Genomic DNA, 17750 nt, shown 5'->3' on the forward strand with positions numbered 1-17750 from the left:
TCTACAGTTCCTAATTCACTCCAACTCTACAGTTCTTAATTCACTCCAACTCTACAGTTCTTAATTCACTCCAACTCTACAGTTCTTAATTCACTCCAACTCTACAGTTCTTAATTCACTCCAACTCTACAGTTCTTAATTCACTCCAACTCTACAGTTCTTAATTCACTCCAACTCTACAGTTCTTAATTCACTCCAACTCTACAGTTCTAAACTCACTCCAACTCTACAGTTCTAAACTCACTCCAACTCTACAGTTCTTAATTCACTCTAACTCTACAGTTTACAGTCAAATTCTGACCAACAGTACAAAATACCAGTGTTTATAACCCTATTTTTAAACAACAGGTGTTTAGAGCATGTGTTAGTTACCCTGAAGGAGACGGTCCTAGAGCTCTGTCTGGCGAAGGCTGGTCTGGCTGTCTGCTCCAAACTAACAGAGGATCCATTCACACTGCCCTAAACACACACACACACACACACACACACACACACACACACACACACACACACACACACACACAATGGAAAGGTTAAACCATCAACACAGAGTATAAAGCTGTCTTTTAGAATACAGTGTAAAGTCTTATTGGTTTTAACACTAGAGGGTGCTCTTGCACAGTTAGAGACTGTATTTCTGTGAGTCGTGGCAAAAGTCCAATTGTGTTTTACCTCTGTGTGTCCGTAGTGGGTGGGGCTCTGAGCTCCTCTACCGGGGGACAGCGGTGTTGTGGGAGAATGGGGGCTCATGGGACTTGTATGCCCACTGGGGGAGGGACTCTTATCAAAGGAGATGGACAGAGAACTAAAGGAAGGGATAACAGGAAGTTAGAAACCTAGAGGAAGTTCGAGAACTACTGGAAGAGATAGATGGAAGTTTGAGAACTACAGGAAGCAATAACAGGATGCTATAGTACCACAGGAAGAGATAACAGGAAGTTAGACAACTACAGGAAGAGGTTGGACAGACACTTGGCAGACTAATTTATCTAGGGGCCGTTTTCTTACCTGACAAACTTGAAGGGGGGTTTGGAGTCTGGGCCTAGGTCCTGGGAACCATTCTGCTGCTGTTACAACACATAATAGATAGACAGTTACCATGGGAACTATTCTGCTGCTGTTACAACACAACATATAGACAGTTACCATGGGAACCATTCTCCTGCTGTTACAATACACAGTTAGCTATGGATACTGTAGCTGTATTAAACAGCATTACCATACAGTGCAGTAGCACAACTTCTAAATCAAATGTAATTTGTCGGGACGCCAAAAACAACAGTTGTAGATCTTACCATGAAATGCTTACTTTACAAGCCCTTAACCAACAACGCAGCTCAAAAAAATATTTATTAAATAAACTAAAGTCCAAAATAAAAGAGAAACAATAAAATAACAATAACAAGGCTATATACAGGGGGTACCGGTACCAAGTGTGCGAGGGTAAGGTTTAGTTAAGGTAATATCAATTTGAGCCGGAACAGGATCCAGAACCTCTCAGATTTGAATTTGTTTCTTCCGGCACCTGTTTCCACTGTTTGCGTTGTAGACATTCTAATAAACGTGATCTGCGTTAAATCAAGTTGCCTGCTCCTTATTTCTCCCGCCCTCCAGAAAGACCATCATGTAAAAGCACGGTGATCATTCTATGTAGTCATCCTATCCTGCCCTATCCTGCCACACTGATTCCAGACCTGCTCTCTTATTTGTACATAGATGTTATGGGGAGGGCCGGTGGGGTAAGTATCTGGTCTTGACACAGATCTTGGTCAGCTATTGAAGAAGTCCCTACTTAATCACGTCACATAGCCTAGGCTAGTCATCTCCTTACTGAATTTGAATTGTGGGAAAGAAAAGTCAGCAGAGGATGCCTGGTCGTTCTTTAGAAGCAATTTCCTCACCATCTTAAATAAGCATGCCCCATTCAAAAAATGTAGAACTAAGAACAGATATAGCCCTTGGTTCACCCCAGACCTGACTGCAGGTAGACTGTAAACTCTTCTTCCAGACTCACATTAAGCATCTCCAATCCAAAATGAAATCTGGAATCGTCTTCCTATTTTGAAACAAAGCATCCTTCACTCATGCTGCCAAACATACCCTTGTAAAACTGACTATCCTACCAATCCTTGACTTCGGCGATGTCATTTACAAAATAGCCTCCAACACTTTACTCAGCAAACTGGATGTAGTCTATCACAGTGCCATCTGTTTTGTCACCAAAGCCCCATATACTACCCACCACTGCGACCTGTATGCTCTCGTTGGCTGGCCCTCGCTTCATATTCGTCGCCAAACCCACTGGCTCCAGGTCATCTATAAGTCTATGATAGGTAAAGCCCCGCCTTATCTCAGCTCACTGGTCACCATAGCAACACCCACCCGTAGCACGCGCTCCAATAGGTATATTTCACTGGTCACCCCCAAAGCCAACACTTCCTTTGGCCACCTTTCTTTACATTTCTCTACTGCCAATGACTGGAACGAATTGCAAAAATCTCTGAAGCTAGAGTCTTATATCTCCCTCTCTAACTTTAAGCATCAGCTGTCAGAGTAGCTTACCGATCACTGTACACAGCCAAACTGTAAATAGCACACCCAACTATGTCATCCCCATTAGAGGTCGACCGATTAATCGGAATGGCCGAATAATTAGGGCCGATTTCATTTTTTCATAACAATCGGAAATCGTTAATTTTGGATGCCGATTTTGCAGATGTTTTATTTTTTTTACACCTTTATTTAACCTTTATTTAACTAGGCAAGTCAGTTAAGAACACATTCTTAGTTTCAATGACGGCCTAGGAACAGTGGGTTAACTGCCTTGTTCAGGGGCAGAACAACAGATTTTTACCTTGTCAGCTCAATGATTCAATTTTGAAACCTTACGGTTAACTAGTCCAACGCTCTAACCACCTGCCTCACGAGGAGCCAAGGTAAGTTTCTAGCTAGCATTAAACTTAATCATAATCACTAGTTATAACTACACATGGTTGATGATATTACTAGTTTATCTAGCGTGTCATGCAGTGCGCATTCGCGAAAAAGGACTGCCGTTGCTCCAACGTGTTCCTAACCATAAACATCAATGCCTTTCTTAAAATCAATAGACAGAAGTATATATTTTTAAACCTGCATATTTAGCTAAGATCAATCCAGGTTAGCAGGCAATATTAACCAGGTAAAACTGTGTCATTTCTCTTGCGCTCATTGCACGCAGAGTTGGGGTATATGCAACAGTTTGGGCTGCCTGGCTCATTGCGAATTAATTGGCCAGATTTTTACGTAATTATGACATAACATTGAAGGTTGTGCAATGTAACAGGAATATTTAGACTGATGGATGCCACCCGTTAGATAAATTACGGAACAGTTCCGTATTTCACTGAAATAATAAATGTTTTGTTTTCGAGATTATAGTTTCCAGATTTGACCATATTAAGACCTAAGGCTCGTATTTCTGTGTGTTATTCTGTTATAATTAATTCTATGATTTGATAGAGCAGTCTGACTGAGCGATGGTGGGCACCAGCAGGCTCATAAGAATTCATTCAAACAGCACTTTCGTGCGTTTTGCCAGCAGCTCTGCTGTTTATGAATTCAAGCCTATCAACTCCCGAGATTAGGCTGGAGTAACGATGTGATGTGAAATGGCTAGCTAGTTAGTGGGGTGCGCGCTAATAGCGTTTCAAATGTCACTCGCTCTGAGACTTGGAGTAGTTGTTTCCCTTGCTCTGCATGGGTAACGCTGCTTCAAGGGTGGCTGTTGTCGATGTGTTCCTGGTTCGAGCCCAGGTAGGAGCGAGGAGAGGGACAGAAGCTATACTGTTACACTGGCAATACTAAAGTGCCTATAAGAACATCCAATAGTCAAAGGTATATGAAATACAAACGGTATAGAGAGAAATAGTCCTATAATTCCTATAATAACTACAACCTAAAACTTCTTACTTGGGAATATTGAAGACTCATGTTAAAAGGAACCACCAGCTTTCATATGTTCTCATGTTCTGAGCAAGGTACTTAAACGTTAGCTTTCTTACATGGCACATATTGCACTTTTACTTTCTTTTCCAACACTTTGTTTTTGCATTATTTAAACCAAATTGAACATGTTTCATTATTTTTTTGAGGCTAAATTGATTTTATTGATGTATTCTATTAAGTCAAAATAAGTGTTCCTTCAGTATTGTTGTAATTGTCATTATTTCAAATCATAATCGGTCGACCTCTAATCCCCATACTTATTCTCTTGCTCTTTTGCACCCCAGTATCTCTACTTGCACATCAACATCTGCACATATATCACTCCAGTGTTAATGCTAAATTGTAATTATTTCGCCTCCATGGCCTATTTATTGCCTTACCTCCCTACTCGTCTACATTTGCACGCACTGTACATAGATTTTTCTATTGTGTTATTGACTGTACATCTGTTTATGTGTAACTGTGTTGTTGTTTTTGTAGCACTGTTTTGCATCATCTTGGCCAGGTCACAGTTGTAAATGAGAACTTGTTCTCAACTGACCTACCTGGTTAAATAAAGGTAATATTTCAAATACATTTAAAAAACATATAACCCCTGGCTTGTCATGCAGAATTCAAAGTTGGGCTGGACAACATGCAAAAAAGTAGTGAGCTTGGGTCTAGAAAAGACTGTAGGGATTAAACTAGCAAAAGAGTGGGTGGAATGTACAGTAAATTAACGTCCTACGCATCAGATGTATAAAAAAACACCAACAACAAAGAGCCTGACAGGCTGACACACACGTCACAGTTACAAATAGTAGCTAGCTAGAAATTGAGCTAAAATGTATTTTTCAAAGATTTCAAAGAAAATTAAAGTAGACAATGAATGTAGGGTGTTCCAGCAAGAGTGGACATCGAAATATCTATTTATTGAGGTATCAGGGAAAGCTGTGTGCTTAGTGTACAAAGAGAGCATCGCTGTCTTGAAAGACTACAACTTGTCCCGACACTTCCAGACGAAGCATGCAGAGAAATATAGTAATATGAATTCTGAGCAGAGGACAAGTGCATCGAAAGAATGCACAAAACTGCATTTAGCAAACAACGGAATTACGAGAGCTGGCTATGTACTGTCCCACAAAATTGCTAAACATAGCAAGCCATTCGTTGAGAGCGAATTCATTAAAGAATGTTGAATTGACTCTGCAGCAATATTTTGCCGCGACAAGAAACAGCTGTTTGAAAATGTTGCCTTGGCGTGTTGAGGACATCGCAGAGAATATGGAGCAACAGTTGAAAGACAAGGTAAAGGATTTCACCTATTTCTCCTTGGCCCTAGATGAGAGCAGTGATGCACGTAACACGGCTCAGTTGTTTATAATCTTACGAGGTCATAACCCCAGACTTTGAAATTACAGAGGAGCTTGCTTCAGTGCAGTCACTGAAGAGCACAACCACAGGGAAATGTTTATTGGAGTAGGTTAATAAACGTGTGGCAAAGCTGGGACTGAAGTTTTGAAAAGTTATCCTGTGTGACCACTGTTGGGTGCCCAAACTTAACAGGAAAAAACGTTTTGAAAAGGATACAAGATCAAGTAGCTGAGCTGAACCCAGATCAGACAATTATTTTCCTGCATTGCATTATTCATCAGGAGGTGCTCTGTTAATGTGTTCTGAAAATGAGCCATGTTGTGGATACAGTCACTAAAGTGGTAAACTTCATAAGAGCAAAATCTTTAAACCACAGGTAGTTTGTCTCACTGTTGGAAGAGACAGAGTCGGGTCAGGCAGATCTCCCTTACCAAACAAACATGAGATGGCTGAGTTTGGGGAAGGTGCTTTAAAGGGTGTGGGACCTGAAGTCAGAGAATGAAAGGAAAATGAAAGGAAAATGTGGATTTCCCTCAACTGCAAGATAAAGAATGGTTGTCTGATTTTGCCTTCACTGTGGGCATTATGGCCCTCATGAATGAACTGAATTCCAAACTACAAGGAAAGGACATTTTTGCACATCAGATGTACAGCCTTGTCAAAGCCTTCAAGGAGGGAAAATTACTACTCCTGACCTGTCAAGTAGAAGCCATCAATCTCACCCACCTTCCGACACTACTAGTCTGTTCCCTATCAGATGACAACAATCTCCCCCACCTTCCGACACTACTAGTCTGTTCCCTATCAGATGACCAGCGGGAGAAGTATACATCGCTGCTGTGTGCTTTGAATGGTGTGTTTTCTCATTGTTTTGAGGATTTCAAAGCGTTGGAAAATGACATGCTGTTGGTTTCCTCTCCTTTCACCTTCAATGTGGATAACGCTCCCACTGACCTGCAACTTGAGCTTATCGATCTTCAGTCTGATGCAGTGATTGGAGAACTATTCAAAACAATGTCACTGAAGAGCTTCTATGCGTCTCTCGATGAACAAAGCTTTCCAAAGATTAGGAGTCATGCTCAGAAGATGTTTGTACTGTTTGGGTCAACCTATGTATGTGAACAGACATTTTCAGTGATGAAATATAACAAGTCAAGGCACAGATCATATCTTACTGACTCTCACCTCTCAGTAATCCTGCAAATAAAATAGTCAATGCCCATCAGAGACTTCACTTCTCACACTGATTGAGTAGTTTAAATGTGATATTGAGCTCTCTCTCCTTGTGTTTTTGTGCATTACCGTTAACAAGAGTTCTGTCCGTGGTGCTGAATGTGCAGTGTACTTTTACCTAGATCTTCATAATGAAAAGACCTACCAAAAGGAGAACTTGGATGTGGTTTATTTCTGTGCATGTTAAAACACTAAAGTAAGTTGCATATCTGGATGTGATTTACAGTAGATATATATCTGTCAACACAGTCAGACACATTATGTATAATCCTGTAATATGATTCTGGCCCACGATGGCAAAAAATATATTCTAATATGACCCTCCATGGAAAATAATTGCCCAGACCTGTTCTAGTTAGTAACTTACAGTAGCTGTATTCCAGGCCTGTTCTAGTTAGTAACTTACAGTAGCTGTATTCCAGGCCTGTTCTAGTTAGTAACTTACAGTAGCTGTATTCCAGGCCTGTTCTAGTTAGTAACTTACAGTAGCTGTATTCCAGGCCTGTTCTAGTTAGTAACTTACAGTAGCTGTATTCCAGGCCTGTTCTAGTTAGTAACTTACAGTAGCTGTATTCCAGGCCTGTTCTAGTTAGTAACTTACAGTAGCTGTATTTCAGGCCTGTTCTAGTTAGTAACTTACAGTAGCTGTATTCCAGGCCTGTTCTAGTTAGTAACTTACAGTAGCTGTATTCCAGGCCTGTTCTAGTTAGTAACTTACAGTAGCTGTATTCCAGGCCTGTTCTAGTTAGTAACTTACAGTAGCTGTATTCCAGGCCTGTTCTAGTTAGTAACTTACAGTAGCTGTATTCCAGGCCTGTTCTAGTTAGTAACTTACAGTAGCTGTATTTCAGGCCTGTTCTAGTTAGTAACTTACAGTAGCTGTATTCCAGGCCTGTTCTAGTTAGTAACTTACAGTAGCTGTATTCCAGGCCTGTTCTAGTTAGTAACTTACAGTAGCTGTATTCCAGGCCTGTTCTAGTTAGTAACTTACAGTAGCTGTATTCCAGGCCTGTTCTAGTTAGTAACTTACAGTAGCTGTATTCCAGGCCTGTTCTAGTTAGTAATTTACAGTAGCTGTATTCCAGGCCTGTTCTAGTTAGTAACTTACAGTAGCTGTATTCCAGGCCTGTTCTAGTTAGTAACTTACAGTAGCTGTATTTCAGGCCTGTTCTAGTTAGTAACTTACAGTAGCTGTATTCCAGGCCTGTTCTAGTTAGTAACTTACAGTAGCTGTATTCCAGGCCTGTTCTAGTTAGTAACTTACAGTAGCTGTATTCCAGGCCTGTTCTAGTTAGTAACTTACAGTAGCTGTATTCCAGGCCTGTTCTAGTTAGTAACTTACAGTAGCTGTATTCCAGGCCTGTTCTAGTTAGTAACTTACAGTAGCTGTATTCCAGGCCTGTTCTAGTTAGTAACTTACAGTAGCTGTATTCCAGGCCTGTTCTAGTTAGTAACTTACAGTAGCTGTATTCCAGGCCTGTTCTAGTTAGTAATTTACAGTAGCTGTATTCCAGGCCTGTTCTAGTTAGTAACTTACAGTAGCTGTATTCCAGGCCTGTTCTAGTTAGTAACTTACAGTAGCTGTATTTCAGGCCTGTTCTAGTTAGTAACTTACAGTAGCTGTATTCCAGGCCTGTTCTAGTTAGTAACTTACAGTAGCTGTATTCCAGGCCTGTTCTAGTTAGTAACTTACAGTAGCTGTATTCCAGGCCTGTTCTAGTTAGTAACTTACAGTAGCTGTATTCCAGGCCTGTTCTAGTTAGTAACTTACAGTAGCTGTATTCCAGGCCTGTTCTAGTTAGTAATTTACAGTAGCTGTATTCCAGGCCTGTTCTAGTTAGTAACTTACAGTAGCTGTATTCCAGGCCTGTTCTAGTTAGTAACTTACAGTAGCTGTATTTCAGGCCTGTTCTAGTTAGTAACTTACAGTAGCTGTATTCCAGGCCTGTTCTAGTTAGTAACTTACAGTAGCTGTATTCCAGGCCTGTTCTAGTTAGTAACTTACAGTAGCTGTATTCCAGGCCTGTTCTAGTTAGTAACTTACAGTAGCTGTATTCCAGGCCTGTTCTAGTTAGTAACTTACAGTAGCTGTATTCCAGGCCTGTTCTAGTTAGTAACTTACAGTAGCTGTATTCCAGGCCTGTTCTAGTTAGTAACTTACAGTAGCTGTATTCCAGGCCTGTTCTAGTTAGTAACTTACAGTAGCTGTATTCCAGGCCTGTTCTAGTTAGTAACTTACAGTAGCTGTATTCCAGGCCTGTTCTAGTTAGTAACTTACAGTAGCTGTATTCCAGGCCTGTTCTAGTTAGTAACTTACAGTAGCTGTATTCCAGGCCTGTTCTAGTTAGTAACTTACAGTAGCTGTATTCCAGGCCTGTTCTAGTTAGTAACTTACAGTAGCTGTATTCCAGACCTGTTCTAGTTAGTAACTTACAGTAGCTGTATTCCAGGCCTGTTCTAGTTAGTAACTTACAGTAGCTGTATTCCAGGCCTGTTCTAGTTAGTAACTTACAGTAGCTGTATTCCAGGCCTGTTCTAGTTAGTAACTTACAGTAGCTGTATTCCAGGCCTGTTCTAGTTAGTAACTTACAGTAGCTGTATTCCAGGCCTGTTCTAGTTAGTAACTTACAGTAGCTGTATTCCAGGCCTGTTCTAGTTAGTAACTTACAGTAGCTGTATTCCAGGCCTGTTCTAGTTAGTAACTTACAGTAGCTGTATTCCAGGCCTGTTCTAGTTAGTAACTTACAGTAGCTGTATTCCAGGCCTGTTCTAGTTAGTAACTTACAGTAGCTGTATTCCAGGCCTGTTCTAGTTAGTAACTTACAGTAGCTGTATTCCAGGCCTGTTCTAGTTAGTAACTTACAGTAGCTGTATTCCAGGCCTGTTCTAGTTAGTAATTTACAGTAGCTGTATTCCAGGCCTGTTCTAGTTAGTAACTTACAGTAGCTGTATTCCAGGCCTGTTCTAGTTAGTAACTTACAGTAGCTGTATTTCAGGCCTGTTCTAGTTAGTAACTTACAGTAGCTGTATTCCAGGCCTGTTCTAGTTAGTAACTTACAGTAGCTGTATTCCAGGCCTGTTCTAGTTAGTAACTTACAGTAGCTGTATTCCAGGCCTGTTCTAGTTAGTAACTTACAGTAGCTGTATTCCAGGCCTGTTCTAGTTAGTAACTTACAGTAGCTGTATTCCAGGCCTGTTCTAGTTAGTAACTTACAGTAGCTGTATTCCAGGCCTGTTCTAGTTAGTAACTTACAGTAGCTGTATTCCAGGCCTGTTCTAGTTAGTAACTTACAGTAGCTGTATTCCAGGCCTGTTCTAGTTAGTAACTTACAGTAGCTGTATTCCAGGCCTGTTCTAGTTAGTAACTTACAGTAGCTGTATTCCAGGCCTGTTCTAGTTAGTAACTTACAGTAGCTGTATTCCAGGCCTGTTCTAGTTAGTAATTTACAGTAGCTGTATTCCAGGCCTGTTCTAGTTAGTAACTTACAGTAGCTGTATTCCAGGCCTGTTCTAGTTAGTAACTTACAGTAGCTGTATTTCAGGCCTGTTCTAGTTAGTAACTTACAGTAGCTGTATTCCAGGCCTGTTCTAGTTAGTAACTTACAGTAGCTGTATTCCAGGCCTGTTCTAGTTAGTAACTTACAGTAGCTGTATTCCAGGCCTGTTCTAGTTAGTAACTTACAGTAGCTGTATTCCAGGCCTGTTCTAGTTAGTAACTTACAGTAGCTGTATTCCAGGCCTGTTCTAGTTAGTAACTTACAGTAGCTGTATTCCAGGCCTGTTCTAGTTAGTAACTTACAGTAGCTGTATTCCAGGCCTGTTCTAGTTAGTAACTTACAGTAGCTGTATTCCAGGCCTGTTCTAGTTAGTAACTTACAGTAGCTGTATTCCAGGCCTGTTCTAGTTAGTAACTTACAGTAGCTGTATTCCAGGCCTGTTCTAGTTAGTAACTTACAGTAGCTGTATTCCAGACCTGTTCTAGTTAGTAACTTACAGTAGCTGTATTCCAGGCCTGTTCTAGTTAGTAACTTACAGTAGCTGTATTCCAGGCCTGTTCTAGTTAGTAACTTACAGTAGCTGTATTCCAGGCCTGTTCTAGTTAGTAACTTACAGTAGCTGTATTCCAGGCCTGTTCTAGTTAGTAACTTACAGTAGCTGTATTCCAGGCCTGTTCTAGTTAGTAACTTACAGTAGCTGTATTCCAGGCCTGTTCTAGTTAGTAACTTACAGTAGCTGTATTCCAGGCCTGTTCTAGTTAGTAACTTACAGTAGCTGTATTCCAGGCCTGTTCTAGTTAGTAACTTACAGTAGCTGTATTCCAGGCCTGTTCTAGTTAGTAACTTACAGTAGCTGTATTCCAGGCCTGTTCTAGTTAGTAACTTACAGTAGCTGTATTCCAGGCCTGTTCTAGTTAGTAACTTACAGTAGCTGTATTCCAGGCCTGTTCTAGTTAGTAACTTACAGTAGCTGTATTCCAGGCCTGTTCTAGTTAGTAATTTACAGTAGCTGTATTCCAGGCCTGTTCTAGTTAGTAACTTACAGTAGCTGTATTCCAGGCCTGTTCTAGTTAGTAACTTACAGTAGCTGTATTTCAGGCCTGTTCTAGTTAGTAACTTACAGTAGCTGTATTCCAGGCCTGTTCTAGTTAGTAACTTACAGTAGCTGTATTCCAGGCCTGTTCTAGTTAGTAACTTACAGTAGCTGTATTCCAGGCCTGTTCTAGTTAGTAACTTACAGTAGCTGTATTCCAGGCCTGTTCTAGTTAGTAACTTACAGTAGCTGTATTCCAGGCCTGTTCTAGTTAGTAACTTACAGTAGCTGTATTCCAGGCCTGTTCTAGTTAGTAACTTACAGTAGCTGTATTCCAGGCCTGTTCTAGTTAGTAACTTACAGTAGCTGTATTCCAGGCCTGTTCTAGTTAGTAACTTACAGTAGCTGTATTCCAGGCCTGTTCTAGTTAGTAACTTACAGTAGCTGTATTCCAGGCCTGTTCTAGTTAGTAACTTACAGTAGCTGTATTCCAGGCCTGTTCTAGTTAGTAATTTACAGTAGCTGTATTCCAGGCCTGTTCTAGTTAGTAACTTACAGTAGCTGTATTCCAGGCCTGTTCTAGTTAGTAACTTACAGTAGCTGTATTCCAGGCCTGTTCTAGTTAGTAACTTACAGTAGCTGTATTCCAGGCCTGTTCTAGTTAGTAACTTACAGTAGCTGTATTCCAGGCCTGTTCTAGTTAGTAACTTACAGTAGCTGTATTCCAGGCCTGTTCTAGTTAGTAACTTACAGTAGCTGTATTCCAGGCCTGTTCTAGTTAGTAACTTACAGTAGCTGTATTCCAGGCCTGTTCTAGTTAGTAACTTACAGTAGCTGTATTCCAGGCCTGTTCTAGTTAGTAACTTACAGTAGCTGTATTCCAGGCCTGTTCTAGTTAGTAACTTACAGTAGCTGTATTCCAGGCCTGTTCTAGTTAGTAACTTACAGTAGCTGTATTCCAGGCCTGTTCTAGTTAGTAACTTACAGTAGCTGTATTCCAGGCCTGTTCTAGTTAGTAACTTACAGTAGCTGTATTCCAGGCCTGTTCTAGTTAGTAACTTACAGTAGCTGTATTCCGATAGAACAGCCGTTATGCAGGCATTATCAAGCAACACAATACAAACAAAGTAAAAGCTCTTTGAGGATAAGTTCATTTTGCTGAACAGAGGGTGAGGTTAAAGAAGAGAGCAGTCTGAGTTCTCAACCAACAGGATCGTATCAAATCAAACCACAGCCAGTTAGTCTGGCACAATGAGACCTCGCAGAGTTCTACCCTCTCAGGTGTGTGTGTGTGTGTACATGGGTCAATCTGTAGGCGTGTGCGAGGCTGAAAGTGTTCCCCAGGGGGTAAGGAGAAAGGTCCCGTCTGTTAATGGAGTAGATTATTAACAAATGGTAGGGGTTAGGGTTATAGTTAACACTAGGTACACACCCTGTATGGTAGGGGTTAGGGTTAGAGTTAACACTAGGTACACACCCTGTATGGTAGGGGTTAGAGTTAACACTAGGTACACACCCTGTATGGTAGGGGTTAGGGTTAACACTAGGTACACACCCTGTATAGTAGGGGTTAGGGTTAGAGTTAACACTAGGTACACACCCTGTATGGTAGGGGTTAGGGTTAGAGTTAACACTAGGTACACACCCAGTATGGTAGGGGTTAGGGTTAACACTAGGTACACAACATGTATGGTAGGGGTTAGGGTTAGAGTAAACACTAGGTACACACCCTGTATGGTAGGGGTTAGAGTCAACACTAGGTACACACCCTGTATGGTAGGGGTTAGGGTCAACACTAGGTACACACCCTGTATGGTAGGGGTTAGAGTCAACACTAGGTACACACCCTGTATGGTAGGGGTTTGGGTTAGAGTTAACACTAGGTACATACCCTGTATGGTAGGGGTTAGGGTCAACACTAGGTACACACCCTGTATGGTAGGGGTTAGAGTTAGAGTTAACACTAGGTACACACCCTGTATGGTAGGGGTTTGGGTTAGAGTTAACACTAGGTACACACCCTGTATGGTAGGGGTTAGGGTCAACACTAGGTACACACCCTGTATGGTAGGGGTTAGGGTTAGAGTTAACACTAGGTACACACCCTGTATGGTAGGGGTTTGGGTTAGAGTTAACACTAGGTACACACCCTGTATGGTAGGGGTTAGGGTCAACACTAGGTACACACCCTGTATGGTAGGGGTTAGGGTTAACACTAGGTACACACCCTGTATGGTAGGGGTTAGGGTCAACACTAGGTACACACCCTGTATGGTAGGGGTTAGAGTCAACACTAGGTACACACTCTGTATGGTAGGGGTTAGGGTTAACACTAGGTACACACCCTGTATGGTAGGGGTTAGGGTTAGAGTTAACACTAGGTACACACCCTGTATGGTAGGGGTTTGGGTTAGAGTTAACACTAGGTACACACCCTGTATGGTAGGGGTTAGGGTCAACACTAGGTACACACCCTGTATGGTAGGGGTTAGGGTCAACACTAGGTACACACCCTGTATGGTAGGGGTTAGGGTTAACACTAGGTACACACCCTGTATGGTAGTGGTTAGGGTCAACACTAGGTACACACCTTGTATGGTAGGGGTTAGAGTTAACACTAGGTACACACCCTGTATGGTAGTGGTTAGAGTCAACACTAGGTTATACATTGCATACAGTACTAACACTGTCTTTACCATCACACACACACACACTCTCTGTCCTTACTCACACACACTCACACACTCTGTCCTTACTAACACACACAAACACACGTGCGCACGCACACACACAAAGACAGTCTTTGTCCTTACTGACACACTCACTCATGCACACAAACACACACATCAAAATAGAGCCCTCCTTCCCTCTCACCTGTCTTTCTAAGGGGTTGGTAGGTGTAGGGGTTGAGGGTATGGGTGAAGATATGGATGAGGGTGGGGTTGAGGGTGAAGGTTGGATGGGGGTGTCTTTCGGAGGTGTCTGTCTCCCCCCTTCCTCCATATCACCCAATAGCTCCACTCTCCCCTCCTCCCCTCCCTCTCTCTCCTCCTCCCCTCCATCTCTCCCCTCCTCCTCTCCTTTCTGTCGTCTGAGAGTCTCTATGTGTCTGTTCCTCCTCCTCTCGTCTCGAACACTGAGCATCTCCTCAAAGTCCAGCTGGAGCATCTCCGCGCTGTAATACACACAAATAATGAATTGCTGTTCTCCCTAGTATCTCTACAGAGAAAAACGCACTTTGAAGTGTGTGTGTGTGCCTGTGTGTGAGCGTGTGATAACAGGTGTTTGACCTCTGACCTGGTGATGCTTGGAGCATTGTCTTTGGTGGGTTGGTTTCCGGGGGTGTGTCGGGGAGAAAGGTCGTTTCCAGGTGAAAGGTCGTTTCCAGGTGAAAGGTCATTGTCGGGGTCAGTGCTGCTATAGCTCCTCTCCTTCCTCCTCCTCTCCCTTTCCACTTCCTCTTCATCCTCCACTGTCCACTGGCGGGCAAGCCTACACAGACCCACACAGTTTAACACTAGTGACCTAGGCTACTACAGGGACTTTTGAGGTTCTCATTAGATTTAAATAAGGCTTTATAACCACAACATGCTTCATAAATCATCTGTATGAAGATGCAGTAGTATGAACAGCTGATGACAGGGTTAGGGACAACAACTCTCTTTGTAGGGTGCTCTCTGTGTGACATGCTGTCTGAGATAGTATTCTGTGTGACATGCTGTCTGAGATGGTACTCTGTGTGACATGCTGTCTGAGATGGTACTCTGTGTGACATGCTGTCTGAGATGGTACTCTGTGTGACATGCTGTCTGAGATGGTACTCTGTGACATGCTGTCTGAGATGGTACTCTGTGTGACATGCTGTCTGAGATGGTACTCTGTGTGACATGCTGTCTGAGATGGTACTCTGTGACATGCTGTCTAAGATGGTACTTGTAAGACCTAGAGACCTAGTTCTAATTCCTATCGACCCGATTGAGGCACACCTTATCAAGGATCTCAGCTTCATTTAACATTTCCCACATGTGCCTTTCTTTACCACTAATGTCCCTGACTAGACTGAACTAAACCAATGTTCTAATGAACAGCGACCACAGACAGAACAGAGACAGAAACGGGATAGGACCGACCGATAAGAGTTTGGGAATTCTTCAAACTCCCGTCAACATCATATCAAACTCAGACTCGGGGCATCTCTTGACTCAAACTCAGACTCTCTACAATCAGGGGTTATTGTCAGAAGTTTTAACCGAGATCTTGGTAGTTGTGTTGATGTGGACGTGTGTTGTGCTTCCATGCTCAAAATCACATTCATCCATAAGAGTCTAAGCCGGGGTGGGGGGGAGGGGTCTAAAAAACAATATGGAATTGTTTTAAGAAGGTCATACCAAGGATAATTTTGCTATTTGATTTACAATTTTAAGACCCCTTGAAGTATTAAAGAAAAACAATTTGATGATTTGGCCTTACTACTATTAGCCCATACAAAACGCATTGAATAACAGATAGTCCTTACTACTATTAGCCCATACAAAACGCATTGAATAACAGATTCACTACATGGAACATCAGATAGCAAAACAATGGAAGGGAAGTTTGTTCTGAAGTGTCTGTCCTATATCTAAGACATATCAAGACTATAATTGTTTTTACATGTCGAGTCACCATATATACTGTACGTCCACTAATTTTTTCAACTGCTACTGGGGGACCTTCAGACAAGTCTTGTGGGGCCTGTGGGCGTCTTAGAGCAAAACAACCATCATGTACAGTGTTCGTGAGAGTCTCACCTTTCCATAGAGGCTTTAGGTTTTAGGGTTATTAGTATGTATCCCAAACTGTTGGGACGCTACAGACAGAAGTTGGCAGATCGGCTATACCGACTTCAGACGAGTCCCACGAAGCCTATGAGGGTCAGACACTGCTCTAGCGCCGTCACCTTTCATCGCAGATGCAGAAGCACTACATGGGTGGATGCAGTGGATTGAGACGGATCTCATCCAGGTATCTTTAGCTTCGACTGACTTTAGGGGGTTAACAACAGCAACATCACAGGACCCACACAACATCCACCTCAATCCGATCCGTCATCTGATCAGCTTTCACTTTCCTTATCAATATCATGATCAACGACAGCAGTCACAAACCTCGGAAGACCATTCACTATTTACAAAAACAAAACAACATTCTGTTCTAACCATCTAAATCATCATTGATGTATGATTCACAGCGAAAACAGGTGTCTATTAGCGCGCAGCGCAGCTCTACTATAAATGAATTGTAGGCTATCGGTTATCGTTAAAATCCTGACAGAAAGTCACCACAAACTAAAGCCTCATGCCCACCAGACACATCAAACTCTTTGCGTTCTGGTGGAAGTCATTCATTGTCAATAGAGCAGTCCAACACGCTACATTGGGGGGCGCCGCACTAGGCTGCGGTGCGTTCTGGTGGAAGTCATTCATTGTCAATAGAGCAGTCCAACACGCTACATTGGGGGCGCCGCACTAGGCTGCGGTGCGTTCTGTGTACTGCATGCGTTCAATATTTTCAAGTTGTGCATTTCTTTACCAGGCGGTGATACACATTGACTCCAACTAGCTAGCTTTCAGCTAGTTACAAAGTAAAGCACATATATTTACAGTACGGAAAATGTGGGCTAGACAACCGGCAAAACAGCACGCATATACATCTGGTGAACATCAGGTGTAAACCAGCTCTTACCGGGACAGAGCCGACCAGTTCTTCCGGATGATGGACATGGCAGCTGGGGTCCCAGTCAAGTTGAGGCCGGCTGGGAGGAAATTTAGTCGGGTAAAGCGTCTGAGGCACTTCGCTGAGTGGCTGTCAGAGTCGAATCAGTCAGCGGAACAGAATTATAGTCCACCTTTACCCTGCTAGATCACATGACCTAACTAACTACCTGGGAGAGAGAGAGGGACAGAGGGAGAGAGGGTGGTAATGTTTTGGATCTTGTCCATATATAGTTATGAAGGCAGTTCACTTCTAATAGCTGTAGTTTGATTAACGAGGTCAGGTGAATATAGACAGGAACACCCAACAGAGAGATATATGGGCATTCAGTTTGTCTAATATACTTAATCTTTATACTTCTCCAGTTGTGCCCTGCATGCAGCCTGTCCTACTGTTAGGGATAGGGTTACCTATACTACTGTTAGTGAGCTGAAAAAGGCAAAGACCAGGTACAGTCAGGAACATCTTTGATGTATTTAATAACGCTGAACTGTACAGAGTCTTTCAGTGTGACTGAGTCACTGTTTGTTCTAAAGGCCTGTGTGTGTGTGTGTGTGTGCGTGTGCGTGTGTGTGTGTGTGTGTGTGTGTGTGTGTGTGTGTGTGTGTGTGTGTGTGTGTGTTCTACAGATCTGTATAAGACCACACCTTCACCTAAAGACAGACAAGTATACTGGACTTTACTCATAACAATCTTACCTACAACCGTGTGTGTTTGTTCTACAGATCTGTATAAGACCACACCTTCACCTAAAGACAGACAAGTGTACTGGACTTTACTCATAACAATCTTACCTACAACCGTGTGTGTGTCTTCAGTGTGATTATGTAACTCGTCAGCACTCTTCCTCCTTTTTCTAACAAAGGACCACACAGACACAAACACGAACCTTA

At 42.3% G+C, this 17750-nt stretch overlaps 1 protein-coding gene across 2 annotated transcripts in view; it reads right to left on the reverse strand.

Annotated features, from left to right (window-relative positions):
- The window catches only part of lad1 (ladinin), a 61402-nt gene extending 44382 nt beyond the window's left edge, over positions 1–17020 (reverse strand). The window contains exons 1-6 of one of the 2 annotated variants that reach the window (XM_036989158.1): positions 16828–17020; positions 14401–14595; positions 13978–14278; positions 1009–1067; positions 673–805; positions 373–459 (exon numbers count right to left, since the gene is read on the reverse strand). In XM_036989158.1, coding sequence (XP_036845053.1) covers positions 373–459; positions 673–805; positions 1009–1067; positions 13978–14278; positions 14401–14595; positions 16828–16865 — 813 coding nt within the window. In that variant the 5' untranslated portion in view covers positions 16866–17020. Of the gene's footprint in view, positions 1–372; positions 460–672; positions 806–1008; positions 1068–13977; positions 14279–14400; positions 14596–15893; positions 16284–16827 lie in introns of those variants that run through there. The other variant, XM_036989159.1, reaches the window with a different exon arrangement.
- Positions 17021–17750: the final 730 nt, after the last annotated feature.

This window comes from Oncorhynchus mykiss, chromosome 9, assembly GCF_013265735.2.
Source record: "Oncorhynchus mykiss isolate Arlee chromosome 9, USDA_OmykA_1.1, whole genome shotgun sequence".
In the NCBI taxonomy this organism is placed as follows: Eukaryota; Metazoa; Chordata; class Actinopteri; order Salmoniformes; family Salmonidae; genus Oncorhynchus; species Oncorhynchus mykiss.